A 21,381-nucleotide genomic window follows, 5' to 3' on the forward strand; every position below is an offset into this window, starting at 1 on the left:
TGCAGGGCCTCATGGTTTCAATATTTCTACTCATTTGGTTGCATGTGCTTTTTGATTCAGTCCAACAAGATTAAATCCCTCCTATTCCAAGGGCTGCGCTACATCCCGGGGACATAAGGACAAAAATCAAACAACCCCTAGCCTTGGGGATTTGATGTTCTTCTGGAGGGGAGTGGAGACACACCCATCACACACACACACACACACACACACACCCATCACACACACACATACACACCCATCACACACACACACCCATCACACACTCACACACACTCACACCCATCACACACACACACACACACACACATAATAGGGATACATGTGCGTAATGTCCCACAGTTGGTTTGCCTTTTATTCTAAAGTTGCTGGTTAAAAACAAGAGACACGAGAAGCAGGAAACATCATCACAAATCAGCAATGTGGTTCCTTGGCCTCCGTGTCAGGGTTCAGCCTACTTTGGCTGGTCATTTCTAGAATTGTTTCCATCTCTGCACTAGAGAACTTGGGTGTTAGCATCACGCCGTCGTAGTCAAAATCTTCGTCAAGGGAGAATGGCTGAACTTCATCCCCAAATACCTAAGATAATAAGGGGGGAAAAGAGATATGTTTCATGTACAGAAATGATGTTAAAGGAAGATTTTTTAAAAAGTTGAACACATACACTACCTATTAATATTTAATTAAACTTTTTTTTAGACTTCAACACTCTCAACTGATTAAGCTGTTTTTAAGTAAAAGAATAAATTCAATTATTCAATTTGACCTAATTTAAGCCTCTTAATAGGCCCCATTTGTGCTATACTGTATCTGAATGAATATCATTAACTAATTTGGCTCCAGGCAAAGAATCAGAAAGTCTCTCCTGCAGGATCCATTCATTTTTACCAGTCATAGTGGCAAGGCTGCAGGGCCTTGGCAAAATTCAAATTTATGCCAAAGTGTGAGCACACACGCCTTCAGATCACAGTGAGTCTAAACTGTTCTTTGGCCAACATCTAAAAATGATACTGGCTCAAGGAAATGCATTCTTTAAGAACAGATATAGGGGCCGCTAGGGGGCGCAGTGGAGAGAGCACCGGCCCTGGAGTCAGGAGGACCTGAGTTCTAATCCGGCCTCAGACACTTAACACTTACTAGCTGGGGCCGCTAGGTGGCACAGTGGATAGAGCACTGGCTCTGGAATCAGGAGTTCCTGAGTTCAAATCTGGCCTCAGACACTTAACATTTACTAGCTGTGTGACCTTGGGCAAGTCACTTAACCCCAATTGCCTCACTAAAAAAAAAAAAAGAATAGATATAGGGCATCATCCTCAGATAACAGCTACAAGCACAGGGCAGATAAAAGCAGTAACTGGGAACCTCCAATCACATCAGACTACAAGGTCCAGATGCCTTTTTCCCTATACCCAAAACACAGGGAGGTCATAGGTTTGGGGGGGGGGGTTGTGTCTATACTAAGAGTAGCTTGAAAAGAAGTGTAATAAATTATCCTTCCTCATTCCTGATTCATGATCTCTAAAAAAAAAAAGTGGTTAGTTAGAAGATATAAGATAAAAAAATATTCTCAGTAAGTGACCAGAACGATACTGCTTCAACTCTCACTGCATCTTCTCCTGGGGTCTTCGCAAAGGCACATATATGTGGATAACACAAAGAAGGATGAGTACCCTGTGTGTAAGTCTAGAATGAGGACAGGCGATGTCTGCTGTGACATCAATGACCAGGGGCTGCAGTTCACATGAGAATGCATAACCACAGAGGACGGAGTCATCATCAGATACCTGGCCATTTCTGAGTCACCTCTGGAGTATCTTAAGAGAAAAATACCTGGCTCAGAAATGACTGAGGGGAACTAATATTGAAAGACAATCATCTGGTCTCAGACACTTGACACTTACTAGCTGTGTGACCCTGGGCAAGTCACTTAGCCCTCATTGCCCCACAAAAACAGAAAGAAAGAAAGAAAGGAAGGAAGGAAGGAAGGAAGGAAGGAAGGAAGGAAGAAAGGAAGGAAGAAAGGAAGGAAGGAAGGAAGGAAGGAAGGAAGGAAGGAAGGAAGGAAGGAAGGAAGGAAGGAAGGAAGGAAGGAAGGAAGGAAGGAAGGAAGGAAGGAAGGAAGGAAGGAAGGAAGGAAGGAAGGAAGGAAGGAAGGAAGGAAAGAAGGAAGGAAGGGAATCATGAAAGGGGCGATGTCCTTCCTCCTCCACAGCAGGCGTTCAGAAGGGCGCCCCCACGCAAACAGCAGTTCTGCTCATTTGTTCCCTAGGACTCAGCAGTGCAGCTTTGTGAATTGGCACCCTGCCCTGGTGAAACTATCCAAGGAGCTTGGGACCAAGGGAGGCCATGCTTCTCTGCCCAAGCCACCTACAGAGCATATTTTAGCAGCTTTCCTCTTCCCTGAAATGGCAAGTAGAAATCTACTTAGGAAATGGACACGGACACCGCACTGCATCTCTCCTAACATGGTGAGGCCTCCCCATAACCTGCCACAAAACAGTAAAACTCCGATAACAGGTTGTGCGTGGGAGATGCTGTCCAAGTTAATGCCCTAGTTCTACAGATGAGAATTCTGAGGCTCAAGGAGAGGACATGACCTGCCCAGGGATACAGAACTTTGGACAAGCAAAGCCGAGACTTGTGCCAAGGGGCCAGGCCAAGGTTCTTTACAAAAGGCTCCATGACTTCTCCAGCCTCTTTGAGTTTTTGAGCTTAAACAGGAAAGAAACCAGGGGAACCTGACTGCCTGATGAGGAGCCTATTCAATTTGGTCTTCTCTGTGCACTGCTCCGGTCACAACAAGCAAACTGATCCCCCGGCACTCAATCAACACCTACTCCTAAGCTGGTTAAAACATACAGGGAGAGCTAGGTGGTGCAGTGGATAGAGCACCGACCCTGGGGTCAGGAGGACCTGAGTTCAAATACGGCCTCAGACACTTGACACTTACTAGCTGTGTGACCCTGGGCAAGTCACTTAACCCCAATTGCCTCACCAAAAAAACCAACCAAACAAACAAAAACAATCACACAGGGAAAGGCAGTGAGGTGGCACAGTGGATGGAGTGCTGGCCCTGGAGTTGGGAGGACCTGAGTTCAAATCTAGCCTCAGACACTGACACTTATGAGCTGTGTGACCCTGTGCAAGTCACCTAACCCTGACTGCCTCCCAGAAACATAGAAAATAAAATATGCACGGAGCCAGACCATGATCTGTCCACTTCTTGCTGTCAGACAGGAGCAACTCTCTCTCTAAATGGAAACATCACCTGCTTTCCCTTCAACATTTTCATTCTAACATTCCAATATTTCTTTCCTGGACACATGGTTTTCTCCATCAGTCATCTAGTGTTGATCACACCAAAAGCAAGGCCGGGTTGTGGCAAGTGAGTAAATAGAACTCTAGCACAAGGATTCTTCTCACCCCCAGAAAGCTGATATTACTCCGAGAGCTGTGAATGTTTTCTCCACTTAGAAAGAAGAGTCATTAACAGCAACTGTTGCTAGATTAATTTCCTGGGCAATCAATTAAAGTATGAAATTAAAAAGCACACAGCCAAGAACAGTCATAGAGTATCATATTTCTGTGCCAAAATATGACACTCAGTAGTTTTTAAATAAGTTTAACCGTGGATGTCAGAACTGCTGGACGTTGTAACAAAGCCAATACATCCTTCTTAGGAAAGACATTTCTAAGGAAAATCTATGCCAAATTGCACGACTATCTTCCTTCCTTAAATACCAATACACTTTGGCTGCGGGTTGTCCCAATCATTCTGGATACCAACTGGACTATTCACACTGCATGTCCTAGTGACCCAACTACCACAAGGAATACAAAGACAGAAAGAAAAGGCTATTATACAGCAGACTCTTCATAGCAGTGTACTTTACATGAGCCAAAGCTTGGAAAATGGCTAAAAATATAGTGGTTTATTAATGGAATGGAATGTTCCAATACAGTAAGAACTGATGAATAAGAGGAATTCAGAAAAACATGGGAAGATTTGTATGAACTGATGCAGAATGCTATAAGTGGAACCAGGAGAACAACATACCTAAAACACTGTAAATGAAAAGATAAACAAAAATCAAGTCAAACACTGAAAAAACAGTGAAGATCTCAAGAAACAGCAGGTGAAACATGCCTTCCCCTCTGTAGCAAAAAAAGCAGAGGGCAGCTAGGAGAGAACATTATGTATGTAATAAAACTGGTTATCGCTGCAGAGGATATTTCTGCTTAACATTTTTCTTTGTGATGAGGAAGGACTCCATGTCTGGAGCTGAGGGAAGGTCTAAAAGGACCATGATGCAAAGACAAGAGGCATCCACTTTGAGAACATAATACATGCCTTTGGGTTCTGATCAGTCTGAAATGTTCTTTGAACAAAGGCTAAAAAATATCTTCCCACCACCACAACAATAAGATGCCCCATTTTCTCTTTTCTTAAGAGTATCGGGGGGGGGGGGGCAGCTGGATGGCTCAGTGGGTAAAGCACCGGCCTTGGATTCAGGACGACCTGAGTTCAAATCTGACCTCTGACACTTGACACTTACTAGCTGTGTGACCCTGGGCAAGTCACTTAACCCTCATTGCCCTGCAAAAAAAAAAAAAAAAAAAGAGTATCGGGTGCATTGGACACAAAGATTAGGCACTTAATAATTGCTTTCTGATCATTCTTTTGAAGTATTCACCCAACCTGTGCTTGAATTTTGGTGCAATTAAATTTTATTCCTGATTTTAGCTCGAGGTTTTAAATATCTTGGAACATTCGACAAACTCGATTGGGCAAAAAGAGTTCACCTTAGGGAGGTGGGAATTGCATGCTTTTAATTCAAAAGCAAGAAAAAAAAAGGTAAGCTGTGAAGAGCATAGAGGAGGAACTTTTTGGAGTACTTTAATAAGAGTAACCATTTCTGTGGAGAGTAAAGACTGCTTTGCCTATTCTTAATAGACTTTTAAAGTTCTCATCTCCAGATAGTTTACTTATACCATTTCTCTGCAAAATAACCTACAGCTAAATGCTGCTGTTATTGATATGAGCATTAAGTTCTTTTCCCTTAATTTGGACATGAATGAAAATGATTCTTCCCTTAACACCCTCTCAGTTAGAGTAAGTCACATGGGCAATTTTAGGGAAACTGGCAGTTTTTCTAATAGCGCACAAATTCTATTCCCGAAGAGTGTACAAAAAAGATTTCAATTAGATCTGAAATTAGACACCTGAAATCCACATATTTCTCTCAGCTCCTTAGGCAAAAATAACAAGTTAATAACTTGGTTCACAGTTGGTTTTTGTTTTTTTGGTTTTTGTTCAGTGGCAGGGGATTCAGTGTTCCACTGCGCAAATTCTTCCCTTTGAAATAAATCAGAATTTCAGTTTGTAATCTAAAGGTGCAGTCTCCCTAGATAGGAGGCTGAAATGAGCTAAAGCTTGAAAGAAGGAGAACTTCCAAAGTACTCCTCAGAAGAGATGCAAGTGCATTGCATTGTAAAAGTGTCCACTAGGGGGCGCCACAGGGTAGTAGACTGGACGTTCCATTTCTATCTAGTCTCACTGAATTTATATCTATATCTACAAACATATACATATATATATGCACACGTGTGTATCTATTCAGGAGCAGAATTTTAATTCATTCATTTGCATGCTCACAAAAAGAATTATAATGTAGATTGCTAGAGAACTTTTTTCGGAACTGCCCTGTGACTTTGACCTAAAAAAATGGATGTTGGAGGACATGTGGAAAAGCTGGGATGCTAATCCAACTTTATAAATTATGAAGAGACCTGGATTAAAAGTCACAAGACAAGCACCAGCCCTGCTATTAACTAGCTGGTGTGCCATGGGCAAAGTCATTGATTCCTCTGTGCCCTGATCTCCTCACTTCTAATATGAATAACCAGGGTGAGATGATCTCTAAGACCCTTTTCAGTTTCGACAATCTATGATTTAGGTCAAAAGCACAGAATCTAAGTTGGAGAGGAACTCCGAGGCCATTTTGTCTAACCTAGTACACCTTAACTAGAATCCCCCTCTGACGCCCTCAACAGGGACTGGCTCCACTCATTGCCAACACTACTTCTCCCACTCACCTCTCAATCCTCAGCAAACAATTAATATTTGTGACCAGCTCTGCCTCACTTAAATCCTATTCACTTGCAAGTCAGGGCATCACATGCCTGATGTCACTGGCCCTCTTTGAGAACAAAGGAAGAACAACCACCAGCAGCACCACCACCTGTGTGACTTCACCTCTCCGGGCTATAGTGTTCTAGTCTAAAGAGTTCAGAGAACAAGAACTGTACCTCTACCTCCTTCACAGGGTCCTTGTGTAATCAAAGAATACATGATATGCACAGTACTCTATGACTGTCAAGAGCTATATAAATATGATGTTAATATGATTGGCACTATTGGTCCGATGTGATCACATATCTCTAGCCCTGAGCAGCTCCCATGGATTCACTTACCATCTCTATACTGATGATTCTCAAATCTACCTACCCTGCCCCAATTTCTCTGCTGACCTCCAATCACCTTTCAGAAGTCTCCCCTGGATATCTAGGAGATATCTGAATCTCAACCTGGCCAAAGCTGATCTCATTATCTTCTCTTCTTCCTAATTTCCCTGTCACTGTCAAGGGCGTCACCATGCTCCCAAGCTCAAACCTAGGAGTCATCTCCACTCTTCTCTCAACCCCATATCCAATCCGTTGCCGTGGCCCGTTGATTTCACCCTTTCTCCCCTCTGACCCTGTCGGCATCCCGGAGCTGGCCTGCATCACCTCACAGCCAGACAGTAGCCTTCCGGTTAGTCTCCCCATCACAAGTCTCTCCTCATTCTAGCCCATCCTTTACTCAGCTGTCAAAGTGAACTTGCTCAAGAGCAGGCTTTATCACATTGCTCCTACTCCAGTCCACCCTGGACAATGTGGCCAAGTCATTGTCCTTGAGCACAAATGGGGTCATGTGACTCTCCTGTGCGATCAAATTCTGTTGTTTCCTATTCCCTTGAGGATAAAATACAAGAGCCTCTGTGGCCTACTCTGAAGTATCACCTCACACCTATCAGAGTGGAAAATATAACAAAAACAGAAAATATTGGATGTTGGAAGAGAGATGAAAAAGCTGGGACACTAATCCAGCTGTTGGTGGAGTTGTGAAAAGATCCAACCACTCTGGAGAGCAATTTGGAACTATGCCCCAAGGACTATAGAAGTGCGCATACCCTTTGATCCAGCAATACCACTGCTGGGTGTATATGCCAAAGACATCCCCTCAAAAGAGAAAAAGACCCACTTGTACACAAAGATTTCTAGCAGCTCTTTTTGTGGTGCCTAAGAACTGGAAATCAAAGGAATGCCCATCCACTGGGCGATGGATAAACAAGCTGTGATATATGATGGTGATGGAATATTATTGTGCTATAAAAAATAACAAGCAGGATGACTTCAGAAAGGCCTGGAAAGACATGTATGAAATGATGTATTGTGAAGTGAGCAGAACCAAGAGAACATTGTACACAGAGATAGCAATATCGTTTGATGAAGAACTGTGAATGACTTGACTATTCTCAGCAATACAATGATCCAAGACGATCCCAAAGGACTACTGATGACACATCCTGTCCACCTCCAAAGAAAGAACTGATATGGATGGAACAGACCGAAGCAGGCTATTTTTCACTTTCTTTCATTTTTTCTTTTAATCAAGTTTTCTTGTACAAAATGACAAATATGGCCAGGTTTTACATAACCATATGTGTATAACCTATATCTGATTGTTTGCCACCTCAGGGAGAGGGGAAGAGACAGAGGGAAGAAGGGATAAAAATTGGAACCCAAAACTATAAATAAAAATGTTTATTATTTTGGTTTTTTGTTTTGGTTTTTTTGGGGGGGAAGGTGAGGCAATTGGGGTTAAGTGACTTGCCCAGGGTCACACAGCTAGTATATGTCAAGTGTCTGAGGCCAGATTTGAACTCAGGTCTTCCTGACTCCAAGGCCAGTGAGCCACCTAGCTTCCCCACTGCGCCACCTAGCTTCCCCAAAAATGTTTATTATTAAAAAAAAAAGAATTCTAGTATTAAAAAGATGGAGCCACTGTTTTGGGGAGAACTTTGAAATTATTAAAAGAGCTTTGCAATTTCAAAAAAAAAGATCCTCTGTGGCTTTCTGACCCCAGCCCATCTTTGCAGCCTCATTGGACATCACCCCCACCCCCACCTCAGACAAGCTGCAATTGAGTCCAGTCAGGCTTCTTTCTACTTTTCACATATAACACCGCATCTCCCCTCTCCATGCCTTTGAGGGACTCCCTCAGGATAAACTGACCAGTGTCCATGCCTGGAATCCACTTCCCCCTCACCTCTGCCTCATAAGCTTCCTTTTCTGTCTTCTGCATGAAGCCTTTCCTGAACCCCACCCCTTAAGAGCTACCTCCCCCAAAGCCTTATGTTTGACAGCATTGTACATGTCTGTGTTTTTTCACTTAATACTTATGGTGTCTTTAAGTAACCTGTGGTTATTACCTCTTCCACTGTGAGACTGTTCCATACTCTGCACTTGTCCCCTCAGTGCCTAGCACAGTGCCTGCTGCACTTAGCAAATACACATTTAGTGAGCGAATCCTAGGGTTCTTTGAAAGGGGGTTATAGTATTTATTCTCCCTTTCCCAATTTTAGCAGGATCAGCTGGATAGTACATCCATATGCAAATCATTCTGCCTATCATGCCAAGGGATAGGACTAAGAGTGAAGAAATATTTACCTAATTTTAGAGAGATTTACATTATTTTTTTTTCTGTTGGAACTTGAAATCAGAGAGAATCAGGTCGAGCTTCTAATACACTAAACACCCTCAGAACTTCCAACTACCTCATTTCTGTTCTTTTTGCAGTGAGAACCAATAAACACTGGTGTTCTCCCCCAGACAATGTGAAGCACCAGAAGAAAGTGAAAGGTGCTGGAGGGGAACGGGACAGAACTGGTAAACGTCCGCCTCCCCCGCCAGCAATCACAAGGCAGCTCCCCAGTGTTAAGAACCAAAACATCCAACTGAGCTGTCTTGATATAACCTTCATCTCCAGAGATCTGCTCGTGGACCACATGTTTGTCAAGGAGGAGGAGGAGAGGAAGAGGAGGAGGAGGAAGAGGAGGAGGACCAGGGGCAGCTAGGTGGCGCAGTGGTAAAGCACCGGCCCTGGAGTCAGGAGGACCCGAGTTCAAATCCGGCCTCAGACACTTGACACTTACTAGCTGTGTGACCCTGGGCAAGTCACTTAACCCCCATTGCTTCACCAAAAAAAAAAAAAAAAAGAAGAGGAGGACCATAACCAACTTTCACTTTAAGCATCCATAAAGACAGAGGGAAATATAAAAACCTTCAAACCCATCCAGTGACACGGCAAAAAACACCAGTAAGCCCCAGAATTCCAACAATCCCCAAGAGTCCCCACTCCAGCTTCTCCCCACCCCATTCCAAGCCCTGCCCCTGAGAGAAGTGAACACGCTGCAATGAAGGGTACCTCGTGCAAAGGTCTGTCGCTCTGCTGTTCTGCTCTTCTGGGCTGTTCTGTCGGCCAAGCCTTCGGTTCAGGGTGAGAATGCTGGTCCAAAGAAGGAATGTAGCCTGAGACAGGGAAAGGGACCTCCTCTTCTACCTCTCCTGGAAGCAGCCAGAGCTCTGGGGAATAAAGAAGAATTCCCTTGACCCTTTTGCTGAGGACACAACTTCACTAAGTCATCTACTAGCTAATGATATTCAAAACAAAACACCAAATAGACAATCTGCACAGGTAAGAAGCCCAGTTCAAAATGCACGGTTGAATTGTGGTGTAAAGTTTAAAGTTTGTACCTCAAGTGAGAGTCATTTTTACCAAAAAAAAAAAAAGTTATAATCCATTTATTTGTATTTCAAGCTATAAAGTTACATTTTATTCAAAAGAAAAGGAAGATTTTCAAGGTGGTTTGGTTTTTAAATGATGGATCGGATTATCCTGCATTCATTTGTCAATGCCTGATACATACACTGTAAGTGCTTAATCAATGCTTATTGACTGATGCATTTTCCAGATAGCACTGAGCCCCGGACTTCTTTAATGACAGCCATGGTGCTCCGAAGAGATCAGTCCAACAATCCACATAGTTAGAAGGAAATAGATAAAAATGTAAATTTTCCATATTGTGACATTCAAATTGGATGGGCGGTCAATCAGTATAGATAGGTAGACAGAGGTATAAAGAGAGAGAGCTAGCTAGACCGACAGACATAAACAAATACACATATGCACATGTATTTTATATATGTGAAGTCACTCTGTGTATATATGTATGTGTGTATGCATGTAATATGTCTATATGTCAGAGAGATACTGAGACTGGACAATGCGAAAGGCCCAAAACTGAGGAGGAAAAAGAATCCATTTAGATTGTGGCATTTTCAGAGGCCCCAAGCTGCTCCTTGATGAAAAGGCCCATCTTCTGAACATATTTTCCTAGTTATACTCATGCCTAGAAATCATGAAAACATGAACATCTCAGATTCAAAATCTAGGTGACCTAAGACAATGGAAAGACACATGGTGGATAAAACAGGGTGTGACCCAAATCAATGGTAATTTATATTTCAGAATTCCTCCTCTCCCCCCTCCCCGCCCCGAAAAAAAAAATTAACTAGCATGTGTGTTGCCAGAAGAGTAACTGGGTCGGTCTTACAGGCAGAGCAGGGAATCCGAAGTGGCCAAACACCAATGTAATCCTACTATTTCAAACAACAACACCCCAATAGAAAGGCCTCAAGAACTCTTGGTACTTCTCCTAAGGAGGATCTATGGCAGACCATGCACAAGAATAATCTAGCCTCAAAAGACATGGATTAGTTAAGAGACATTTGGGAGAGGGGCAGCTAGGTGGTGCACTAGTAGATAAAGCACCAGCCCCTGGAGTCAGGAGGACCTGACTTCAAATTTGGCCTCTGACACTTGACACCTTGACACTTAACTAGCAACTAGCTGTGTGACTCTGGGCAAGTCACTTAACCCTGACTGCCTTGCCAAGAGACAGAGACAGAAGCACAGAGACAGAGAGCAACAGAGACAGAGAGACAGAGACAGAGACAGAGACATGGGAGGAAGGATGCCTCATGCCTTTAGATGGCACATCGGCCAGCAGTATCACAGCTGAATGCTATTTAGCTGGAGGTGGGCGAGGGTTTTCCTACATGAGTTCATACTATTTCCCCTCTAGTTCTACTCTTCCTGCTCCCAATGAGAGACACAAAGTAAGAGAAGACCATGGAGTGCTGAATTCATCATGCAATGATCTGGCAACCGCTCAAAAAAGATAATGCTGAAAAATAAGAAAGGCAGAAGGAAAGTATCTGAACCTGCAGCAAAAAGAAAACTGTCATATTCAAAACGCATGGTCTAATTTTTAGCTCTGGCAAGTAAGTGAAACCTGCCTTTAGCTTCTTTATCATCGTCTTCAGAATCAGCCATCGCTATTTATTTTCCAATAGATGCAACATAAGTGAATTGCTGCCTCTTGTTTCTGCATAGGACCAGCAAAGCTGCCATAATGAGAAAATCTGTATGTTGCAGAAAGCTCTCCAAGGACCACAGGGTGTCAGAGTGGGGACTTTGGGGATCCTGGGGTCTTAGCAAGTCCCTGGGCAGGAAGCCTCCTGACAACATCCTTGGCACCCTGTGTCTAGCCATTGTTTCAAAGACTCTCATGACAAAAAAAAAAATCCTAGTTTTAGATGCTTCCAAATGTTGGGAGTTTTTCCCCCTTATATGGAGAAAAAAAATCTGCCTCTCAGCAATTTCCAACCATTGTTCCTACTTTCTCCTCTCCGGAACTAAGCAAAGTGGCAGAGGGTGAAAAACAAATGGTTTTCTTCCTTGGCTGAAGTTTCTCTGGGAGTAGTCAGGTTTACAGGCCACAGTCAGTGATCCACAGCTGGTCAGGGTGCCTTTGCTGGGCTGATCCTAATTAAGCCACTAATTGAGTTCTCAGAAGAGGTGATTAATGAAGAGGAATGGCTTGGTTGCTGCTAATGGCAGCAGGAATAGGAGATAACGGAGCAAGTATTGATAAGGGAACACAGACTTATTTGAAATGCACCTTGCTTCCTACCACAGAGAGAATCCTTTCTAGTTGCGCAGCTCCATGGTCCTCAGACTGCAGGACTTCGGGGCACAGCTGTGTGGCCTGGTAAGCCAGGTTTGGGTGAGGCTGTGGCAGCTCTGCTCATCTTGCTTTTCTTTTCTTTTTATTTTCTCTCCTCTCTTCTCTTCTTTCTCTTCTCTTTTCTTTCATACTGGCTCAATGGAAGGCAGTTAGGGTTACCCCAGAGTGGACTGAGCTATGTCATTACTAGGGTTACTCAAGCTGAGGGTATAAAGGAGATTCCTGTCCAGATATAAACTGAACTAAGCAACACCTCTAGGTCCCATGCAGCTCCGAGAGTCAGTTATTGCTGTCTATCTATGAGCTCTGCCAGTAGGACCAATCAAATAGCAATGTCATACAAAGTCAGGGATTCTTAATCTGGAAACTAGGAACATTTTGATAAACATGATTGAGGAGGCAGCTACATGGTGCATAGGATAAAGTACCAGCCCCAGATTCAGGAGGACCTGAATTCAAATCTTGCCTCAGACACATGACACTTACTAGCTATGTGACCCTGGGCAAGTCACTTAACCCTCATTGCCCTGCAAAAAAAAAAAAAAGTGGATAAACGTGGTTGAAAATAGTCGATTTCCTTTATTATCAATCAAATAAATGTCTGTTTAAGAAGCTGTTTTTTTCCTATGCCCAAGTCACATACTCAGGGCTCAGAAGCACCACCAGGCTGAGTGGTATGAAAGTGGCTAGGAACAACATAATCCTAGCAAGGAGCTGATGACTGTAGGACCTACTAAGAGAAATGGTCTTTTAAAGGAAAAGGCCAGGGTGGTGCAGTAGAATTAGCACTGAGCATGGAGTATGAGTACCTCTGCTCAGCTCCTAACTCTGCGACCTACCTGATGGAGGACCTTCTGGGTCACTTTCTGGGCCTCAGTTTCGTCATCTGTAAAATGGAGACCAGAACAGAACCCATCTCACAGGACCATTGTGAGGATCAAATGGGATAATACGTGTGAAGCCCTTTGGCACAGTGCCTGGCACACGGTGGATTGTATTTCTCCAGATCTAGACCAGAGGTGCCAAACACAGGGCCAAGGATTTTTGCTGAGTCCCACATAGCCAGTTAAGTGTCTGAATCAGGATTTGAACTCAGATCTTCCTGAAGTCAAGTTCACCATTCTATTCAGCTCAGGCCCATCACTCTACTCCATCTAGCTTCTCGTGCAAAAAAAAAAAAAACCCACTTTCTCTAAAACATGCAGTAAGTGGAGGTTTGACCGATTTAAACTGCTCTGGAGTAAAAAGAACTCAGCCACTGTTATTGTTACCCTTTTTCAAAGTCATAAATTCTGAAACAGATAAAGTTTATTTTTAATGTTGTATTTATTTATGATGGATGACCCCACTTGTTTGCAAAAAGGATCTAAGGCAGAACATAAAATGAAAACACGGAGAAAAAGGACACTTTTGTATTTAAAATCATCACTCTAGTAATTGGTAATGATGCCCTCCTGCCTTTCCCCACTCCGAAATGTGACCAGTCAGTATTTCTGAGTATGCTAAGTGCCTAGCCCTTCCTGTCTGTCTAAATATTTCCTCCTGAGTTAAAAAAAAAAAAAAAAAGGAAAGGAAAAGAAATAAATGGATGTGGGTGACATTAAAATCATTTTTAAACAAAATCAAAACCTCTAATAGGTACGTATGGACCAAACCTGTCCCAGAAGATGAAAAGTGTGCATTTGGACCCAGATGATGCCAGGGAAATTCATTCTATGGGCAAATCATCAAATCTCTCTACTTCTTATCTCCAGAAGTGTGGCTGGGCAAACTCTCTTCTCAAACGGAATGATTAATGAATGGCTACTTAGGGATTGCAGAATATACAGTGATGGGTGGGAGGCTCTTTGGAAGCCTGGCCTCTAACTGGATGTTCCACATTCAATTCGTTGGCACCCTATTTGTATCAAACAATGTCTCAAAACCTCATGACATTTCACCTTTAAAGGTCTTCAACATTTTCATTATGAGGGAAGGACATTTTTTCCCTAATGTTTTCAATTTCATAATGGAGACAAAGTCATCAGCAGTGAATAAATTCAACACACATGCATTAAGTGACTACTGCAGGCAAGGCTGCCCACACGCAGGAGCTAGGGACATAAAAACCAAAGAAAACAATAATCCCGGGGATAGCTAGGTGGCACAGTGGATAAAGCACTGGCCCTGGATTCAGGAGGACCTGAGTTCAAATCCAGCCTCAGACACTTGACACTTACTAGCTGTGTGAGCCTGGGCAAGTCACTTAACCCTCATTGCCCCACCAAAATAATAATAATAATAATAATAATAATAATAATTCCTTCAAGGGGCTTCTACTTTACAGATTTTGTGAATAGTCCTAAAGGGATGATGTAGCCCCTATTTACACAGGGCAGATAAAAAGGAAGAATGTAGGGGGCAGCTAGGTGGCACAGTAGATAGAGCACCGGCCCTGGAGTCAGGAGGACCTGAGTTCAAATCCAGCCTCAGACACTTAATACTTACTAGCTGTGTGACCCTGGGCAAGTCACTTAACCCCAACTGCCTCACTAAATAAATAAATAAATAAATAAATAAAAAGGAAGAATGTCATGAAAACCCTAAGCTACTTTCAGTTGTAAATGGAAGTTAATAAGCAATAAAGGTGCTCCTTGCACTTTCACATCCTGAGTAATCATAATACATGTTAGGCAATAAAAAGGTCACTGGGTTGGTGACATTATTGATATAGACGATCAAACCAGGATGACTACTTGGCTGATCCATTCCCACCACAAGAAGTGCCAGATTCGGGCTTCCTGCCCATCCGGGTCTAGCAGGGGCACCCACAATGTATAGGCACCCAATGGATGGCTGACTCACACACAAACGAAGAACCGATTCATCCCGGCCAGAGGACCGGCTGGACCAACCCAGAAGGGAAACAAAAACACAAGATGAAAAGAAGAGATCTTCCCTTAAATGGCCTCAGTAACGTGCTAGAATTTACTGCCAATAAGGATTTGGCTGGCCACTGGGGAGCCGGCTTGTCTGGGGCATGTGAAGCCATTTCACAATCCCCCAATACCATCAGGTTAACTAGTCTGCCTTGAGTCCAGAAGGGGAAAAGCAGCTCTAGCAATGTCCCACCCAAGGCAGAGCACAGAACTCTGCTACTGATGCTCTGCCTTACTTCAGCATCTCTGCAGGTGATGGATGGTACAATGCCCCTGCCTCAGGGTGGTTTGTGCTCATGCTCCCTCTCAGCCAGAGAATCCAGGAAGATGAAGCAGACACCAAAAAGAGAATCATGAGCCTGAATGTGGGAAATATCCTGTGACTGGGAAGAAGGAAAGGGTAGAAAAACAATATGCAAGCCACTTCTTTGTCACCCCAGGCAAAGCTGTTGCTTAAATAATAACAACAGAATCTAATCAGCCAGCCTTCCAGCTGCCAAAATTATTCAGTCAGTTGCCTATTTAAAATGTCACATCTCGCATCTGAAATAAATATCTGCCTTCTGCTCATATTCGGAAGGATACAAATGAGTCCAAACTGCAATTCCCCTGGATGCAGGTTATTTCTTTTTTTTTTTTCGAATAACCTAAGTTGTGCATTAAGGAAACCACTCAAGCCCTGGTGGTCTTTTGAATCACTGTAACACTACAGCAGCACCGAGGTCACTTTTCACAAGGTTTTTCCTAAGTTCTTCCCCGGGGTGGGAAGGTGGTGACTTGCTCATTCCAAGCAGCTAAGACTTGGGTCAGTGCCAGTGTTTTTGCCCCACAGTCACCCCAGGGCCTCTTGGCTGCTCCCGAGAAAGGATCACAGCATGAAGGCTTCTTTAAGAGAAGACAAGGATGGATAAAGCCCGAGAGCAGCTTATGAAAGAACTCTGACATATTTCAAGGCAACTCGGAAGGAGCAAACAGGTAAAAAGGCACTATCTGCTGTGATAATAACAATAAATAATAGCTAGCCTTTATCTAGCACATTCCGGTTTGCAAAGCACTTTATAAGTTTTATCTCCTTTGATCCTCACAACAACCCTGGGAGGTAGGTGCTATTATCATCCCCATTTTGTGGATGAGGAAACAGGCAGTCAGAGGTGAAGGGACTTGCCCAGGGTCACACAGCTAGTAAGTGTCTATGGCTGAATTCAAACTCTGGGCCCAGCACTCTGTGCACTGTGGCACCTCCTGGCTGTTTTGTGCCCTTGTGACATAACCCAAATCAAATAACGATGTCATATTTAATTCACGTAAAGCTCTTGTCAACACTAATTAATAACAACACTCTCATTGCTGACAGGAAATAAAAACTACTAAGTCTTTCTCACGCTGATACCTACATCATCATGCCCTTCGAAAAGTTAAATTTTATATAACAGCAGTGATAATAACGTATTTCAATAGTGTTTATGGCTACAATGCACATTATTCCGATATATATTATATCATTTGATCTTCACCTCACATACACTCTGAATTCTGTGGTCAAAGTGTTTGATCCCCATTTTGTAAATGAATAAACTGAGGCTCAAGGTCTCCCTGCTAATGGCTTTTTCTGATTCCTGAGTTGACCTGATCTAGGGACCAACCAGAAATTGTGAAAAACTCGCACATCTAATCAAGTGCTTAAGAAGCAGGTCCTTTTCCAGAGTGTTAACGTTCTGAGATTGCCATGGGAGGTCATTTTTTTCAAAAGGCATTAAGATTTTCAGGGAAACGTGGATGTCTAGGATAAGCCTTAAGACCCAGCAAATCCCTGATAACAGGAAGGACATTCATCCTGCACCCTGAACTAGAACTCTGATTGCTTCAAGTGGTTTTATTAGTTCGAAGTTCACTATCTCCAAGGAAAGCAGAGAGGGGATATTTTGCTAGAAATAAGAGGCTAGCTCAAGGTTTGTTAGTTTTTGAGAAAAATCCAAGGAGGGCAAAAAAGAAAGCATACCTGGGCTCAAGTTGTGATCAGTTTCTTCTTCCCTGTCAAAATCTTCCAAATCCAAGAAATTGTCTACCTGGGGGGGAAAAAGTCAAACCTATTTCTATGTATACATTGGACAAGGGGGAAGAAGGAGAGGGAGATGGAAAGGGGGAGGGGAAGGGAGATGGAGATGGAGAGGGGGAGGGGGAGGGGAAGGGGGAGGGAAAGGGAGATGGAGGGGGGAGGGGGAGGGGAAGGGGGAGGAAAAGGGAGATGGAGGGGGGAGGGGAAGGGGGAGGGAGCTGGAGGGGGGGAATGGAGAGGGACAGGGACAGGGACAGGGACAGGGACAGGGACAGGGAGAGAGACCCATTTATTAAGTGCTTAATCTAGGCAAGAATAAAGAAATCCAGTTCAAGAAAGTTTCCCAAACGAGCAGCAGAATCCACTTTTCTCCCCAGATTTTGGGACAAAGCATGGGAGACTGTATAGCTCTAAGATAGGGCGGTGGAGCAGAGGCTAGACATCTCTGTCCAGGTCACCTTACTGAGCCTCCTGGAAGCTCGCTGCACCCCTGGACTTCCCACCCTGTTAGCACCCTTTGCCCCTACAGTCTCTCCTTAGTGCCTCGTTCCTCCCAGAACGTGTTCTAAGGACAGAGCCCAGGAAAGCCCAGGCTTGCGCTCTGACTCTGGCAGGCTTTCCCCACTGCTCCTCTCTCCCCCCTCATGCCTGCATGTGTTCTCTTCTGCCATTGCAGCGCAGGACTGTCTTTCTTTCCACCTGTCTTTGCTTTAGTACAATACATGGCATGTGGTGAATGGTTAATAAACACTTGCTGACTTGTTGACTTGACAAATAAAACACCTTCAGTTGTATCTGCACTAAAGAAAAAATGTCTCTCCTTTGAAAGGGACATGTTGGGACAGCTAGGTGGTGCAGTGGATAGAGCACCGGCCCTGAATACAGGAGGACCTGAGTTCAAATGCAGCCTCAGACACTTAACAATTACTAGCTGTGTGACCCTAGGCAAGTCACTTAACCCCAATTTCCTCACCAAAAAAAAAAAAAAAAAGAATGGGACACGTTGTCTCCTGAACCTGGGCCCTGCTTTGGTGCTGCTGCTGTGAGGATATGCTTGGGGAGAAGGCAGACAGAAGACCCCCTGAGGTGCCTTCCAGCTCCTTGGCTAGGGTCATCTGGTGTCATCCATAATTAGGTGAAGGCAGCGTGCAATGGGGATGCTGTGCTGGAACTACAATCAGCCATCTCATCCTCAGACGTTCACCCAGATGGGAAGCCCTGGCAAAGTCGGGAGCCAAGCCAAACCTTCCTTGGGTGCCCTGCCTCCAAGATGGCACAAGGACCTATAATGTATGCAAAGTGCTCCAGGCACCTTCGAAGCACTTTCTACATGGGAGTCCTTGTTCTTCTATTTGGGTTCTGTCCCGGTATCAATTAGAACTCTCTGTGTTGGGTGGGAGTGGGGGCAGGGGAGGCAGATCCAGAGCCTGACCTCCACTGCTGAGGAACCAACAGTAAACAAACTCTGCCCACTGGTGGGGGTGGGGGTGGGTGCCCCAAAGAGCACATAGTTCTCTTTGATGGTGACTCTCATAGCATCTGCCAAGGGCCCCTGAGGCCCCACAGGGCTCTCTCTGAGTACTCTTGAGAAGGAAACAGAAAGCAGGGAAGAAAAAGACAATGTTGTTGGGTTATTTTTTTTCTGAGGTATTACCCTTTTGTTCTGGTTCTTCTTTCACAACATGACTAATGCAGAAATATGTTTAATGTGATTGTTCATATATAACCTATATCAGATTGCTTTCTGTCTTGGGGAGGAGGGGAGGGAAGGAGAAAATTTTGGAACTAAAAATCTTATGAAAACAAATGTTAAAAACAAAATCTTTAGATGTAACTGAAAAATAATAAAATACTTTTATGATTTAAAAAAAAAGAGGGGCAGCTAGGTGGTGCAGTAGATAAAGCACTGGCCCTGGATTCAGGAGGACCTGAGTTCAAATCCAGCCTCAGACACTTGACACTTACTAGCTGTGTGACCCTGGGCAAGTCACTTAACCCTCACTGCCCTGCAAAAAACCAATAATAATAATAAATAGAAATAAAAATTAAAAAAAAGACAATAGTGGCAAACACTTATGTAGCACTTTAAGGTTTACAAAAGACATTTTATATGTTATCTCATTAGGTTATCACAATACCCCAATGAGGTAGGAGCCATTGTTATCCCCATTTTATGAATGGGGAAACTGAGGCTGAAAAGGGAAAGTGATTTGCCAAGGGCCACACAGCCAAGTAAGTGTCTGAGGCAAGAAATCTGCAAAACAAAACCATCCTGGGTCAAAAACTTAACATGAGGGGGCAGCTGGGTGGCATAGTGGATAAAGCACCTGCCCTGGATTCAGGAGGACCTGAGTTCAAATCTGGTCTCAGACACTTAACACTTACTAGCTGTGTGACCCTGGGCAAGTCACTTAACCCTAATTGCCTCACTAAAAAAACAAAAAACAAAACATAACATGAGGGGGCAGCTAGGTGGCATAGTGGATAAAGCACCTGCCCTGGATTCAGGAGGACCTGAGTTCAAATCCGGCCTCAGACACTTGACACTCACTAGCTGTGTGACCCTGGGCAAGCCACTTAACCCTCATTGCCCCACAAAAGAGAGAGAGAGAGAGACAGAGAGACAGAGACAGAGACAGAGAGAGAACATAACATGAAAGATGAGGAGGGCAAAAAAACCCCAATGTGTTCTCTCACACAAATAAAACTGAAAATGTGCTTAAAGTAAAATGCAGAGCAAATGACCTTTTAAGACATAATGGCAGCGCATCACTGAAAAATAAATATCCCAGGTGAAATGTTGCCTCTCACAATACACAGACAAAATGAGAACATTTCAGCCTCCAGCTAATTCATTTCAGGGAAACACCAGAGGGTGTAAATGATCAAATGATCTCACCACCTGCGAGCATAAGACCTATAGGAGTAAAGGCAAAAAAAATAACCCCAAACCTCACTCCCTCCTTGAGTAACAGCTTAGACACGACAACGTGCTTTGAAATGGCAGTTACGACCTCCCAAACAGCATTAGGCTTTTTAAACATACATAGCACATCTTCTTTTTCCTTAGCCCACTATTTCCCAGACAACAATAAGAAGTTACTTCAAAATCCTGAAAAGAACTGGAGTCACATCTTTTTCTTTCCATGCTTAACTGTCATCATTCGTTGGCATTCAAAAAGGCATCCCCCTCAATTTATTTTCAACATAAATGCTTTAGGGGAATATTTTAGGCATTTGTTGGCCTTCTGTATTTCTCACTCAGCGTATTCTATGGAGAACAAGAACCACTTTTCTCTATCACAAATAAACTTTCCATCTGCCAAGCTTCTAGGAGGGAGGGCCCTCAACTCAACTGAACCCAAAACAAAATGTTGTTGTCCAGTCATTTCAGTTGTTTCTGACTCTTAGTGATCCCATTTGGGGTTTTCTTGGCAAAGATCCTGAAGGGTTTGCCATTTGCTTCTTCAGCTCATTTTACAGACAAGGAACTGAGGCAAACAGGGTTAACTGACTTGCTCAGGGTCCCACAGCTGATGTCTGAACTCAGATCATCCTGATTCTAAGCATAGTGCTCTATCCATCGCACCATCTTTGTGTTGTGCCCAAACACAAAATAAATATCATTAAAACAACAAAAAAAGATGAATGCTATTTATGTCCCTGAGTATACCCAAGATTGGGCAAGGGAAATCTGTTATTTGATGGCTGAAAAAAAAAAAACAAATCATGACTCACCTTCACCTTTCCTGCCCGATTTAGGTCACCTTGAATGGAAATGCCAACTTTCTGGCCTTCATCAATCACGATCTATAAGTACAATAAGAATAGAAAGATGGCAAACCAAACAGCACAAAGGCAAGTGTGGCATGTAGAGAGCTTCTCTCTGAAGGCCAGGCCAGCCTTCTCTTCACTCCCCTGTTAATTATATGTGCCCGATGGACTAGCTCCACTAAACAGTTACAGAATCTCTAGGAATGGCCTTCCTGAGGCCAGGCTACTATATCCGTCTCCCCTAACTCAGCCACAGGAGAAGCAGGCCTCAGTTACTTAAATTCAGTTTCTCCTGTGCACGAAGGGGATAACTTAGACCTTCCCTGACTCTCTAAAGGAATGCTAAAAGCACAAGTGGGAAAATGTCTGGGCATCGTTTTCAGCTCCGCAGAGAACACAGATGTTTGGGGCTTTCCCAGGTAAACCCAAAGTCCTTTTC

General features: G+C 43.6%; 1 protein-coding gene across 6 annotated transcripts in view; it reads right to left on the bottom strand.

Moving 5' to 3' along the window:
- Positions 1-329: 329 nt before the first annotated feature.
- The window catches only part of LOC122731462 (intraflagellar transport associated protein), a 79,941-nt gene continuing 58,889 nt past the window's right edge, over positions 330-21,381 (bottom strand). For all 6 annotated transcript variants that reach the window (XM_043971584.1, XM_043971583.1, XM_043971587.1 and 3 more), the window contains 4 exons: positions 20,907-20,978; positions 17,112-17,178; positions 9,530-9,687; positions 330-579 (listed from right to left, as the gene is read on the bottom strand). In XM_043971584.1, coding sequence (XP_043827519.1) covers positions 415-579; positions 9,530-9,687; positions 17,112-17,178; positions 20,907-20,978 — 462 coding nt within the window. In that variant the 3' untranslated portion in view covers positions 330-414. The remainder of the gene's footprint in view (positions 580-9,529; positions 9,688-17,111; positions 17,179-20,906; positions 20,979-21,381) is intronic.

This window comes from Dromiciops gliroides, chromosome 6 (genome assembly GCF_019393635.1).
Source record: "Dromiciops gliroides isolate mDroGli1 chromosome 6, mDroGli1.pri, whole genome shotgun sequence".
Classification (NCBI taxonomy): domain Eukaryota; kingdom Metazoa; phylum Chordata; class Mammalia; order Microbiotheria; family Microbiotheriidae; genus Dromiciops; species Dromiciops gliroides.